Below are 15,342 nucleotides of genomic sequence, written 5' to 3' on the forward strand. Positions count from 1 at the left end.
GTCAAGAGTTGTTATAAAACTAAAAACTAGGCTGGGATTCAAAAAAATGCCAAAATGATGTATTAAAAATGCAACACCAGCGATTCATATTAAAATAAAGACTTGTTTTCTATGCAAAATGAAGTTTTAATTCCACAATTTCATCTGAATTTTAAGTCTGACTTCAAAAGATTTGAAAGGCTAACAAAAGTGCATTTATTACTAATGATTACGCAATATCATGAGCAAGCCTATGATGGGTTACACCATGTTAAATTTTTAAATTTTAATATTAAATTCCAGTAATGTGAGCTTGAAAGTACTTAAAAACCAACTTTTAAACCAGTTTTTAACTCAATAAATACAAAGATAAATCAATCAATCTCTTAAGGTGTTGATTACGAATTCTTAAAATATTAATAAGTAATATAAAAAATTAACAAGTTATCGAATGCATGGCTTAAGAAATCTGCAGCGTTTCAGGGAATTTTAAGCAGTAATTATGAACATTTAAATCTTTAAAAATTAAATTTTTTTAATTAAAAAACACCGAGTTTATGTAACTTTATAAATTAATCAATCATCCTTTGTCATCTCAAAAATCTTCCCTTATCTGAGAAGAAATAGACAATAAATTTATTTATAAAATTATTCTAAACAATATTCTCAATTATTTTAAATAAAATATAAAATTTTAGATACTACTTTAATAGATAGTTTTGATAACACAAATTAGCTTTAATATTTAAATGACAAACAAAAAATTCTATTGAAATAGTCTATGTCAGTAAAATAATATTATCATCGTGTATTAAAATTTCAATACATTAAACTAGAAAAATATCCTGTTTGCTCTTAAATGTTAGCTTCTGAAACAAAAATACAAAATTGTATGGCAAAAATATTTAAATAAAGTTTAAACAACAAAATTTTAAACCATTCTGAATGTTGTAAAGTAATCATTTAGTGAAATTAGTGCAGGAGAATAATAAATTACAAATACAGTAGAATCAGCTTAATGTAACACCTGGGCACTTGTCTGTATCAATAACATTAAGTGGTCTAAGTAAATAAAACTACAATCATCAGAAACTCTGGCTATATTGACTGACACTAAAAGGACATGTTAAAAAATTGTATAACAGATTTATTAATTATAGCAATACCCATTCAGTATCATTTGCCTGTTACTACCTTTAATGGCATTTAGCACATAACTGAAGAAATTCCAGCAATTTAAAGTACTGTATTTTGAGAAAACAACAGTTAAAGCACTGGTTAAGACTGTAATAACCGATTGTAATTGTGGCAGGCGTGAAGAAGGACCTTACAGGGGCTAATTTAGCCAATGAAAATGATCAAACTCTGAATACAATAAGAGATATTTTTGTAGTGTATTTTAACTCAATGTTTTGGAACGCGTTAATTGATAATTTTATTTGATATTAAATGAGCAATAACAATATCCATGATTACAATAAGTAGAATTTACTACACACGGTTGTTTTCCTGCATACTAGTATAAAGACTACAGATACATTAGAAAAAGCCAGTAAATTGTAATCATTAAATCACATATAGAAATATTTAATTACCAGATTTTGTCGTAATATATACAGAAAATTTAAATGCAACTTAATTTATTGATATTTCATTTAAGAAAATGAACTTTAAGTTTTCTATATATTAATGCATCAATGCTACATTTCTAATGTTTCAAATAAAGCATTCTCAAGAATCCCAGCCTCAAAAACACTTTCAAAATAAAAAAACAAAAGAAAAAAAATTCAAAATTCTTCTGAGTTGTCAATGTTTCGGTTTATCTCACCTCCACAGTACATTGGAGTATTTGATAGATCTGTTCTGTAACCAGCTGCGTGAGATTCGTTTAGAGGGTCATAATCGGCAATGGAACCAATCTTACGTGTGGGATAACTGTTAACTGTGAATCATCATAGAAAACAAAAAATATAAAGAAATAAAAATAAATTATCTTTTTAAATTAACTAAAATTATAAAAACAAATACATAGGATAAAATGGGACGACTGAGGTAGAAGTCAGAAGAGTAAAGTGTTATTGGAAAAAAAATAAAAAAATCAAAAATATTTTTATTCCATTGCATAATCGATACCTGGTCCCTCTTGGGATGTATAGATGACAGTAGAGCTAAGTTTGGAGGAATAGGGAGATTCATGGGCTTCTGGGGGTATCATGGGATCATAATCTGCTATCTTTCCTGAAGGTGACATTGGTGGTTGTGGCGAGGGAGATGGTGGTGATGCAGTGGCTGCTATAAGTTACGATAAGTGTTATTATTGGTAATAATAGGAGCCAAGGAAGAAATTTAATCATTCTTGTTATATGATTAGAATAAATATTAGTAATTGGGTAATAATTAATATTCTAATTAAAATTTTATAATACTGTAAACTGGTTAGAATAAGAACGTATAGAATACCTTTTTCCTTGCATTGATTCTTATTTATTTCTTGAAGAGCTTATTCGACCAAGTAATTTATAATAAAATTATTTAAATCCGTCAATACAAAGCATTATACATTTTAGAATATTTAGTATCTCAAACTTACATTCTTATTCTAGCCAGCTATAAAAATTTTAATTCTAATAATTTTGCTTAAACTATTCTTAAAAATAAAATTACAGACTAACAAAAGAATTACTGAATTTCTTAAAAAACTAAAAGTATTGTAATATTTCCAATGTGATAATTATATATTAATATCAAATCAACATACTGTATATTCACCTCAAACTTAATGTTAAATAGTAAAGAATTATTCTACTATTTTGTAAGATTTTTTTTGGTACAACTCAAACAGAATATAATTCGAATTTTAAACTTTGACAATTTAAAAGTCAAATTCTTAATGGATGTTAATAAAATTTACATTCTCGAGTCGACACGCATATATCTCAGTCACAATCTCAGAGTAAACAAGAATGCAAATTTAGGTCATATTTCTCGTAATATTCAAGTTTGAACTTCACAGACGATAATCTGATACAACTTCAGACACCAAGTAATCTAAATAAGTTGCAGGTTATAAATTAAGAATAAAATTGACAAGTTTTAAGAGTATGATTCTGTAAAGGCATTTATCAAAGTAGTATCTACAAGGGGAAAAATCTTCATTAAACTTTAGACGAAACTAGAAAAGACAAGCCACTAAAACTAAGTAAATTCAATAGCTATCAAAATTATGAAACATCAGATAAGAAGTTTATTAACAGTCTTAGGAAAATATTCCACAGGAAATCAAAAACAGTTTGAAGATGGATGAAGAATGTTTATCTAGCAGGTAAAATCAGTAGAATGGGTTCAAGGTCACCCATCATCATTCCTTACAGTTAATTAAGGACTAAAATAACATTCAAAAAATGCTATTTTAAATTAATTTTATCACAAATATTTATAAAATTCTTTTAAGCTTTTAAATTCTCTTCAAAACATATTTCTACATAAAAAGATCTCCAGAAACAACTAAAGAACTGAAACAGTACACCAAACAAAAGAAAATGGTAAATACCTTACAGAAACAATCATGCACAAGAATATTTTTTATAATAAAATTAGTAAAGATCCTTGTACATTCTATCAATAATGGCTTTACGAAGCTGTAATGTATTACTCTGAAAAAAAATGACAGATTAAATCTCCATTTTAAATTGCCTAAAACCACTTGATAACCAAATTATTATTTTTTCTTTCAAGAGTCGGTTTTATCAGCTTCTATTTATAAAAAATGCCCTTAATTCTTTTTATAGAAAGATTCTGGAATAATTTACAAATGTAAACAACAAAAACATTTCAACCAGATAATTAAAAAAAAAAAAAAAAAATGCAAGCTTATAACTGGTTAGAAATATTTTAGTTTCCGAAATAAAAGTACATATGTGGACCATAATTATACCGTACCGATATAACTTACAAATATCGTACAGCACAATTAAACTTTTTAAGAATTGATGTGGACAAACTTGTTTATTAACAAGACCGAAAATTACTTTTTTCGTAAATTCAAAAGACAAAAACCTGATAAAAATGGATATAATTACGAATGTAAATTCATAATTTACATTTTCCCCCCCCTTATAATCAAGGATTTCATTTTATAAAAATGAAAAACATTTTAAAAATGTAGCAAACAATGACAAATTCAATTGTATATACAAAATGAACTTGTGTTAAAAACCTGAATATTAATCTTTAACAAGAAAATATATATTTGTTAGAATAAATCCTAAAGTTGTACCATTGAATAAATATACAATCCTTTGATCCTACATAAAACAAAGTGAAAATTCCTAACTCTTCTAGGATTTTTTGAATGTATAAATAACAACGAATAGAAATAAAACTCCTATAAAATTCATTCAGTATAAAGTCAAATATCTTAATATATTTAAAACAACAGCCAGACAGTTGATGTGACTAAGATATATGCCTGCTAAGAAAACTCCGGTTTTTTCAGGATGATCTGGCCTAGATACGTCAGACCGCGTCCTTCGCTCTCCGACCGACTTCTTAACGCATACGTTTATCATTTTCATATATGCATACATACATCTAAAAAGAAGTTATTAAGAAAAAAACTGCATACCATTTGTCACAGGATGCGGTATACCATTCTTTTCTGGCACAAGATGTCGTTTTTGTTCCATCTGCTTTTTCTTCTCAAGTTCACCGTGATAGGCAACATTACTAATAATTTTTGAGGTATTACGGATACGTACTGTTTCAGGATCATCGGCAACCTGTGTAACCTTTCCCTTTTGTTTTTCAAAATCCTCATGGTATTTCACCTATTTTATAAAAAATTTGGATTACCAATAGATCAACATAAGCGAGAAACTTATTAAAAGGGCGCATTACTGAAATTTCAATAACGGGTAATTTTATCGTTAAAATTGTTTAATTAAGTCAATAGAAGAAACCCCAGCTAAATGTACAGAAAAATTAGTAAGACCCATGGACCTTCCAACACAAGCCAAAGTAGAAGATAGGAGGGTTCACCCGTCGACTTTGTTTTTATTTTTGAAAAGTACATTAAAATAACTCACATTACTCTGCAATTTAGTGTTCTCTGCCAATCTTCTGATTTCAGGTGTGTCGGCTACTGCAGTGTGCTTGGCTTGAGGACAATGACTGCAAAAATTAACCATTACTTGCAAATATAACTGGATAAAACTTTTAACTTTAATTAATTACACCATAAATTTACTCAAGGGCATCAGTCTCTCAATGCACCACTTTAAGCCCGCCGTAATAAGATTATTCGATTCTGAAGGGAGAAACAGCCAGAACACATTCACAACCAAAAACAGTGCGACTTACAATCTACCCCGAGTATAACAGTACATGATAATTATCATCTATAAACTAGACAATTAAATATTTATAAAATTTAACGACCAATTTTAAGTACGCCGCTTCGTACCGGACAGGCTATGAACTTAGTAATTAGTCAATTTGGGCTCAAAGTGGGAGAACTCGTCCGAATGCGTATGAGACGCAAACTGACAACTCCTTGCAGGATAGAAATCTTTATTGTCTGAATTACTCCATTAAAATGTGGCCAGCATTACACTTTATTTAAGACTAAAACAGGAAGAAAAGGAAAAATAATAACGAATTTTCCAGATTAAAACAAAAAAAAAATAAAATAAAATAAAGCAAACAAAAAAATAATGAGGTTAAAAGCTGCAAAATTATTTTTATTGCGTTAATAATCCGCCCATCCTCCGAAAGAAACTCAGTTTTGGTGACAAATCAGTCGGGCAAGCCTCAAATTAGGAATGAAAACAATTCGTTTTAATCGTTTCCCGATCGAGAAAAACGATACACATTTACGAAATCGCCACAAACACTCGACGCCACATTAATGAGTTTCGTCCCCCTTCCCCCCCGCAACGAAACTGTCACATGACCTACTCCAGTATGTCTGAATATGGAAATATCTTGAGGGCGTGACGTAGCAGTTACGACTACATCAGAATTACATAGCAGGAAATGACAGCTAAGCCGCCTTCTTAAAGCAGCCTACTTTAACGGCTTTCGTAATCGGAATGGATGCTTCTAGCCGCAGCTGCGGTTAAAAACGGGGTGTCGAAAACGCTACCGATGACGCACTTCCGAGTTAAAATTAGTCCGATGACCATCAAACCGATTAATTCCACCCCCACGTGTTTACGGCTTCGTAACTCCGTTTTAAAGAATATTCCGGTCGTTTTTTCGCGCAATCTTACGAGATAAAACCGCGAAATACTCCACTAAACCCAGATTGTACTTTTATTTACGACTTTATAACCGGAAGTGAACTTTAAAACGCCACTTAACCTCAAAACACCGCGATCCACGCTAAACCTCGTGGTGTGAATTTCAGAAATGGCGGAAAAAAGATCACGTGGTTAAAAGCGTTTTTTTTTTTGAATTATTCGCGTATCAAGGCACCCATATTATTATAGTTATTATTATCTTCTTTTCCAAGTGGTTACGTTTATTCAGGCATCAACACGCCCGATTTCTATTGTTTGCCTGAATATGGGTCATGCCAGTCGAAGTTACAGAATGCAAAATATGACCTAGTAACCGACGGACAAGCAAACTGAACTAGTCGAGAAAGGGCATTGTTACGTCAATCTTTTAAATCCTCTGATGGCTGCTTGAAATCAATGGCGATTCGTGATCGCCCTTAAACGCCTTGTTTTTCGACTCTACTGAACCTATATCATCCATAATACCCTTCCATACAAGCGAATAAATACAGGTAACAGTCAATCAGAAACCTCAAACACAATAAACGATGGATGATAAGCAATAAGAAACAAACATAAAGGAAACTAATAGGCATGACTATCTCTTCCTTAATGAGACGTGTAATTAACCAATTTGACCTCCTTCCAGCTAAAATTTTCCATATCCAGTAGAAGAGTTTCCTTTATTTTTTTTTCTAACTTTTACTAAAAAATTGCTAGCTTGTGGAACACCTGTCAGGTTAGTTTACACTTCAGTTAAATCAACAAAAAGTGTATGAACTTAGCTATGATTTCTATTAATTTCCCTGTTGTAATACAGTCAACGAACTGAGAAAAAGAACAGAAATAACTACATCCAGACTCTAAGCTAGTCAGTCAGTCGGTCGGTCACCATCAATCACATCTGTCTCCGAGGAACGTGGATGTATTTTGATCCCATCTGGTCTTATGTAACAATTCCAGCATCCTACTGCCACCTTTTAAAATGCGAGGAGGAGGGGATGAAATTTAACTTAACTAAAATATAACTAAGTTTGTTTATTTTAATAGTTCTGGGATACCATTCCCATAAAAGAGTACGGGAGACCAATGACTGGCCCCATTTGGTTGGGTGCCAAAACCAACTGATGACCCGTAGATCTAAAATAGAAGAAGTTGTCATCTATGTTGGAGAGATGTCAGTCAGATGTTTTCCCACCATGATAAATGCCTTAATATACCAATCTTTATATATCTAGATGCATGGATTAGGCAACAAATATGGCCACATAACCACTGATCTAATAAAAAATTTAACGATAAAATTAATATAAGACGTCCTATATTACACTGTGCACACACTATAGAAATCTCATGTCCGTAATTAAATGTTTACCCTTTCAATAAATCACTCTTTTGGGTTGAGACACATCTCAACAGATGTTTCCTTTATTTTTTATAAGTTTGATAACAGTTGAAAACTATAAATTAAACAAAATTATCGATAAGCAACTCGAGAATGCTACATGCTTATTTTTATTAATGGCATTTGCTGCTTACAAACTAAATATGGTGGTCAGTATAAGTTGACACATTCCAAGAATATCTTTTACTACAGAAAATAGTCTACGACATACAGAATTTCAGAATAAATTCTTGCAGAATTTTAAATAAAAATGTTTTTAATGTTTTTATTTCAAGACATTTCATCAAATCAAATATATTACATATTCAAACATCATAATTCTTACATAATCAATACAAAACTGCAAAAAACAATCTTTCATAATGATGATACTGCAGAATAATATCTCTGCATCACTTCTCAAATTTTCATTTTTTAATAATCATTTTCCTTTGCAACAGTGACGCACATTTGATTTAAACGATTAACATTACATAACACATTTAGGAACAGTTCCTTTTTATAAATATTAAAACGGGAAAAGAAATTTCTGGTTAGGACATTTGGCCCGAGAACAATACGTTGCTGGCAGTCTTCTGAATTTGGAGGCATTTAGTTTAAATATCTTGCCTACTTAACCTATTCAGGAAGTGTTTATGCAAAAATACAGAACAGCTGGAAGCCTCAACTAGAACTCAGAAAATAACTAGTCTCAAGATAGAACAAAATTCTACAATTTTACTGCTGAACTCCACCGACCGACTTTAATTTCAGTTACGCCAAAAATTAGTTAAAATTCTTAAGCAGCAGCTCTAGAAATATAAATTCTTCTCTTTCCATTACATTTTAAAAATATTTATCATCATAGTTTCAAGAAAGAAGTTTCTTACACCTTTAACCTAAATATTTAAAGTTGACATCAAAAATGAATTATTTCATTCTGTAATCCTAGCTTTTAAATTTTTATGTAACAAAACATAATTAATCATCACTTAATTTTTTTTATTCTTTATTTTTGTGTATATATTTCTTAATAGTTTTCATTCTATCATATTTTAATATTGATTTCAATAAATTCCAAGAGGACAGTGATATACTAAGCTAACATCTGTTTAAATAGTTGAAATTTTGAGTATTCACTGCACTCTCTTCAAATTTCTCATGTCACTCATTGTTTTTATATAAAACAACTTAATTGCAAAATTAGACATTCACAAGTTTTAATACTCCCAAATTATAATTCTTCTACGAATGCATTATTTATAAATTGCAGGTTTCCCAAGTATTCACTCATCTCGTATATCCAGTTATCTGAGAAATAACTTGTCAGATAGCTACACAAAGCTATCTCAAACCAGAATTTCATTCAGAAACTGGGCTACAATGCATTTCTATCCGGTGAGCAATAAATTCAACTTAAAAAAAATATCTTTATTTATATGTTTAAAAACAGATTTATTTACTTAATTTCACGTTTTTAAATATAAAAATATGTTTAAAAAATTGTTGAAAGTTGAACTTTCAAAGATCTGTCACAAACATTATCATTCTGAGATAAGTTTTAATATTAAAAGTCAAATTCCAAAGTTTCTGACCTCTAAACTACCATCAGTAATCTCGATCATTTTGTTCGTCATTTGTTGAACCATTGCTACTCTATTAGCATACATTACTGATTGATTAAAAACCGATGCAGCAAACAAGCTGCTTAAATCCCATCCTTGACCTTTAATGAACTGGATTTACAATTCCATTCTACATTATATGATGTAAATTTTAGGGATTAATAATAAGAAAAATTAAGTAAATAGTTTGTGGTCTACTTACGCATTACAGTATGGCAATTTGTTGAAACCTTTATACGTTTTCATATTCAGCGTCATTCCGCATTCTTGACATTTGAAACATAATTTATGCCATATCTAGTAAAAATAAAATATTAATGCTGTAAATTTACATCAATTACAGTTATAAGAAAATATAAATTATTAAAAGATTGAACTATTTTCTTGATTTTGAGTGAAAAGAATTGATAAACAACATATTAAATAAGAAGAAAAAAAAAAATAGCACTTCCCAAAATTCTTGGAACAAAATTAAGCTAGAAGTAAACAAACTCATAAGAAAAAAAAAATTAAGAACTTTGATATGGATCTGTTTGAATTAAATAGTAAACAAAAACTTTGTTTTGAGGCATCTAGAAACAGCAAATTCTCAAAATCCACTCAAATTATTGTTTACATGAGTTTAAATAACTATAACAATATTTAATTATTACTGAGTTGTACAAAAATCAATTCTAGTTCAATTTTTTCTTTACAACAATAACACGGATGACCTCAAATTTTACTAGGATACTGTAAAGATTAATTACAAATGTCTACCATTTTACGAATCAATTCTATTGACAGTGTAAACAGAATTCTCTTTAGTTCAATCATGTGATATCATAATTTACACACAGTGAATGTCCATCAACTCATTTCATTTAGACCGACTGCTTATATTACATTAAAGAGGGAAAAAAAAAGTGTTTTCCTATGTCAACAATCTGCCACTAAACATGAGAAATAATAAATTTCCTACTTTCACTGGACACTTTTAAAGTAAAATCAATGCAAATATCTGGAAATTTATAGTTTGAGAGTTTATACGAGAAAATATACTAAGAATTTAAATTTTTAATGTACCATTTGCTTAACAAAAAGTAAACCACCCAACTTTTTTCTGTCGACGGAATTCCAAACAACATAGATGTTCCATATTGAAAACAGGATCACCACATTTATCTCTATGAAGAAATACAACTAAATTGCAAATTTGCCATGTCGCCACCCCTTGTATAACAATTAGAAAAAAAAAAACTAACACACTGGAGATAAGAATAGCGAGTACCATTTTAAAAATAAAACTAATAATGAATATTTATGACATACTAAATAATTGCATTGTCTTGTGGATAGAAATGATTTAAATAGTTAATAAATTTTACATTAAATTACAGAATGATTAATAATATAAATGACCTGAACCATTCAATACATATTTAATGGTTATTTAGCATGCTACTACAGAAATCAACTCGAGCAGAGAAGTATTTTAGAATAATCTAGGATTACATGAATGCCACCATTCAGAATAGAAAAAATAGTCTGACCCCTAGTTCCCGTTTAGTAGCTAGGTGCTATTTTTAGACAAGGTGACAATCTATAAATAAAAAAATAAATAAAAAAACACCTTCTACAACATCACTGAAGTAAAAAAAAAAAAAAACAAATTTTGAGTTGAAGCTAATGCTATTTTTTTATATAATTAATCATAAAACTAAACTGCTTTCATGACTAATTTCTTGTATTAATAGCAAAAACCTGTTGATAAACAGAATAAATATTACATTAACTGCTATCTGGCTTAAAATGCTAACAATAACTCGTAAATCTTGAAAATATTTTTAGAAGTAGGTACAGTACATTAAGAGAGGGTATCACAGTAGTAGTGGTAAGGCTATAAGGCTCATTATAATAAAAATTTATAATAATATGTTCTTTAAAAATAATCCAAAAATGTTTATTAGACTCTATTAAATGTGAAAGTTAACGGGACGACAACTCTTATTTAGCCTATTTACTTTATTAATTACAGGTCTGCGCTCGAATAATGGCAAATTAGACAAAAGAGAAAGACAAAAAAAAGGGGGGAGTTACAGATGTTACAGACATTTCTCTCTCATAATTGCAAGTTAACTTCTTAATAGATTTCTTTCCTTTACTGAATTTAGCATTGATGTCTTTAAAAATAATTACCTATTAGTATAAATGGCTAATTTTTCCAAGTACACTTATTAATTTCGGCAGATATCCTCGTTCCGTTTTTGCAAAACCGAGAACCTTTTCAACCAGAGAAATTTCTCATGGATGACCGAGTGACAATATATAATTTTATCAGCGTAGTTAAATATAAATTAAGTAATGTACATTGACTATATTTAATACACATCAGAGAAAATGAATAAAGTAATCTAATGCTTACTTAAAAATTACAAAAATTCATGGTTATTTTACATCTCTAGTAGAATTAAATCTGAATTAATTACATATTCTTCCAGTTTAAGCATTTTGATAGAGCTTAAAGGGTAATTAAATAATTTAACTCGCCTCCTTGTGTTACTAATTTTCTAAAATTAGATCCCACGATAATTGAGAACATAAGATTGATTAATTCATGTACCCAATTCCAGAAATTGTTTGGGAAATTCATCTAAAGAATAAAAACAGAGGAAATTAAAAACTGTGCTAGCATCCAATAAAGTTTATTTTAAGATACATCACTCCAGATTGAATTGCTTATAGATGCAATGCAACATTATTATTTTTTTATAAAATAATTTCCTCTGGCAACTATTCAATATAGTTAAAATGTCGAGTAAAGCAGCAGAATATTTATTTATAACCTAATTTTCTTTTACATACTTTATAACCATGTCAAAGATAACATCAATTTTATTAAATGGAATATATAGCAATCGATTCAATTATTTGCCTAACAAGTTTTTGTGCAATCCAATCGAAATTATACAAAATCATTCATTAATCATTTGGATCTGGCATTTGCATCAGGCATAATCGTCTATTGATTCAAAAGACATATGACTTATAATAGGAGAAAAATTATATTCCTATCGCCTGTTAAGATAGGATAAACTGGAAAAATTTACGAATATTGATCAGAAATCAAAAAGAACAGAAATTGTCTTATTTAATCACAGTCATGGCTGAAAGGTACAGATATTTTTATGAAAATTACATTCATTAATCATGCTATCTAATTGTATAACATGTAATTAATTAGTACACTTCAAATAAAATAATAAGTACATAATTTGAAAAGTTAAATTCTTTTTATCATTAATGTCTTAATATATATAATAAAGATTATCGATTTCTCTATAACAATAATATACAGATTGGCAATTAAGTACTTGATATATATGCATATTATTATGACATGAATTATTTAGGACATGTGAAATGTTTCATCATTAATATGATAATGTTTTAGATAATTTAAAAAAATATATATGATGTCACCAATAAAAAAAACCCCACTGTAAATGGATACAATCTTTGTATTTATATGCAAATTCTTATTCTTATATTCTCAGCAATACTTTTATTATTGTTATATTTTAAATTTCAACAATTATATAAACTGTGGTTATACCAAATTATGATAAAACATCAATAATAAAAGCAGTATTTGATAAATATTTATTGTGATATGCAGGGTGAAAAACATTATAGATAAGAATCACCTTAAAGAATGTTAAAAAAGCAACAAATATACAAATTCACCCTCTTATATTTCAATATAATTATGCAAGTTTACAGGAATTTTAGGAAATAATATCAATAACCTGAAATACAACAAACATTATTACATAATTTTGGTTAGTTCAGACTTTTTAAGGAGACTATTTTCAGTTGTTTTAACCGTTCGAGTAAATATTTAATTAAACCAAAGAAGAAAATTGATAAATAAACAGCAATTACATGCTATAAAAGGCAATACATGAGTAAATTATAATATTTTAACAGATTAAAAATTTAATTTTACCCAACACCAACAACAGTAAAAACAAAAAAATTTAAATGGCATTCAAAAAATTTAGCATCTTGAATACTGTGTATTAACTACTATACACTTCTGAAAATGTATACACATTATATAGATTTTATATCTCTGCATCATTCTAACAGAAAAGTTAGGCTATTTAATACATGAATAATAAAGATAATTTAAAAAATGATGTTAAAAGCCTATTTGCTTTGAATGAAGATTATAATTTGTAATGTCGTTAATGCTTTTTTTTTTATTTTTTAAATATGTTCAATCTGTTTCATCTTTGGATCGGGCTTACTCGTCCATTGATTTGACAGATGTATGACTTATGAGAAGAGAAAAACTATATTCCTATCACAAAAAAATTTGAATCTATTCTCTTTTTTAAATGCTAAACCCGCGTTATGATTTTTAATAGCTAATGCTTTAAAAAAATGCCAAAGTTAAACACAAATTATGCTTTTAAATGCCATTGGCATCACCACATCTTTCAATGTTTCTATATATTTTTGAAGCCAATCATCCTTATCATCACAAAAACTTTTTTTTTAAAACGTTATTTACACTTTTTGATATTTTATAATTTTAATATAAAGTAATTTAAGTTTTTTTTTTAATTCTGGAGATAAAAATATAAAAATCCAGTAGGAGTCACTAGTTAAATAGAGGTACACAAATCACCTAAAAGTGACCCCTATCGAAAACAGCGCCATTTAAAAGGCAACAGAACGATATTTGATATTCATTCCATCATTTTTAAATATAAAAATATTTTAAAATTTATTTATTAAATAAGACAATTTTTCCCCCCTCCCCTAATCAGAGGTAGAAATTTAAAAAGCCGGTAGGGGTCACTATTTAAATATAATATTTACAAATTATCTAAAAAGTGACCCCTACCGAAAACTGCGCTTATCGCCAAATTAGCGCCATTTAAAAACAACAAAACGTCAGAATTAAGTAAGAAAAGCACGNGAATTGGGGAGTTTCGAGTGAAACTGAACATGTTTTGCAGAGGAATTGGGAGTTTCTAATGAAACTGAACATGTTTTGCAGAGGAATTGGGGAGTTTCGAGTGAAACTGAACATGTTTTGCAGAGGAATTGGGAGTTTCTAATGAAACTGACATGTTTTGCAGAGGAATTGGGGAGTTTCGAGTGAAACTGAACATGTCGTTTAACACGGAGAAAATAAAAAAAAATATTAAAAAAAAATTGTTGGCGATTTTACGAAAGCAAAAGCGATTCACGCGAATGATTAAATAATCAATAAAATTAATTTGAATTAAGTAAAATTGTATTTTTTAATTAATTACGCATCTTCGAAAGTAGCATCGGAAAATGGGATTAAACAAACAAACAAACAAACGAATAAAATTGTCAATTTCAATCTTAACCCTAAATACCAACGTTACTTACTTTATCCAAGCATTTGAGTTCTTCTAACGGATAAACGGTCTTCTCGCATCTGGCACAACGTTTAGAACTCATTATTTCGATGTCAGAAGTCTTTATTTTAAGTAAAAAAAAAAAAAATTAACAGATTCCCGACACCAAAAATTCAAGAAAAATCCACCGAAACGTCCGACTTCTACGATTTCCACTTCCGTTCGCACCAAGGCGCTGTCGACGTGTTAATCCCGCACTCGTGCCGTAATGTCGCCATAGGTTATAATTAATAAAAATTTCCATTCGTTATTCGTGCGATTTTTAAATTATTTCCTCGTTCGTAATTCGTTTGAGATTTATTTAATCTAATTGGTCTACGCGAAATTTTTATATCGTCGTTTTTATTAAGTTATGTAAAGTTACATGACGTCATGTCTATTTAAAAAGTTTTTTTTTTGTTTATTTTTACTTTCTTTTATTTGTAATTTCGTTTGAACTTCTTTTCGAAAAAATAAATTTTAGACTTTTTAAATTATTTCCGTCTTCTTTTTTATTATTTTAATTCGCTTGTTTTTAACTTGATGACGTCATTTGTATGTTTTCAGTAAACCTTTTAAATTTGATTTATTGTTATGACGTCATAATTAAGAACAATTTTTTTACAATTTAGATTAATTTTTTTGGATATATTTAT

The 15,342-nt window shown here is 29.0% G+C and overlaps 1 protein-coding gene across 1 annotated transcript in view; it reads right to left on the bottom strand.

Moving 5' to 3' along the window:
• Positions 1-14,896, bottom strand: part of LOC111627682 (LIM and SH3 domain protein F42H10.3-like) — a 40,954-nt gene extending 26,058 nt beyond the window's left edge. The window contains exons 1-5 of the mRNA XM_023371295.1: positions 14,679-14,896; positions 9,469-9,563; positions 5,064-5,148; positions 4,604-4,805; positions 1,814-1,852 (exon numbers count right to left, since the gene is read on the bottom strand). Of these exons, the coding sequence (XP_023227063.1) occupies positions 1,814-1,852; positions 4,604-4,805; positions 5,064-5,148; positions 9,469-9,563; positions 14,679-14,750 (493 nt within the window). The 5' untranslated portion in view covers positions 14,751-14,896. The remainder of the gene's footprint in view (positions 1-1,813; positions 1,853-4,603; positions 4,806-5,063; positions 5,149-9,468; positions 9,564-14,678) is intronic.
• Positions 14,897-15,342: the final 446 nt, after the last annotated feature.

This window comes from Centruroides sculpturatus, unplaced genomic scaffold (genome assembly GCF_000671375.1).
Source record: "Centruroides sculpturatus isolate CEXI.00-Female unplaced genomic scaffold, Cexi_2.0 scaffold1, whole genome shotgun sequence".
Classification (NCBI taxonomy): Eukaryota; Metazoa; Arthropoda; class Arachnida; order Scorpiones; family Buthidae; genus Centruroides; species Centruroides sculpturatus.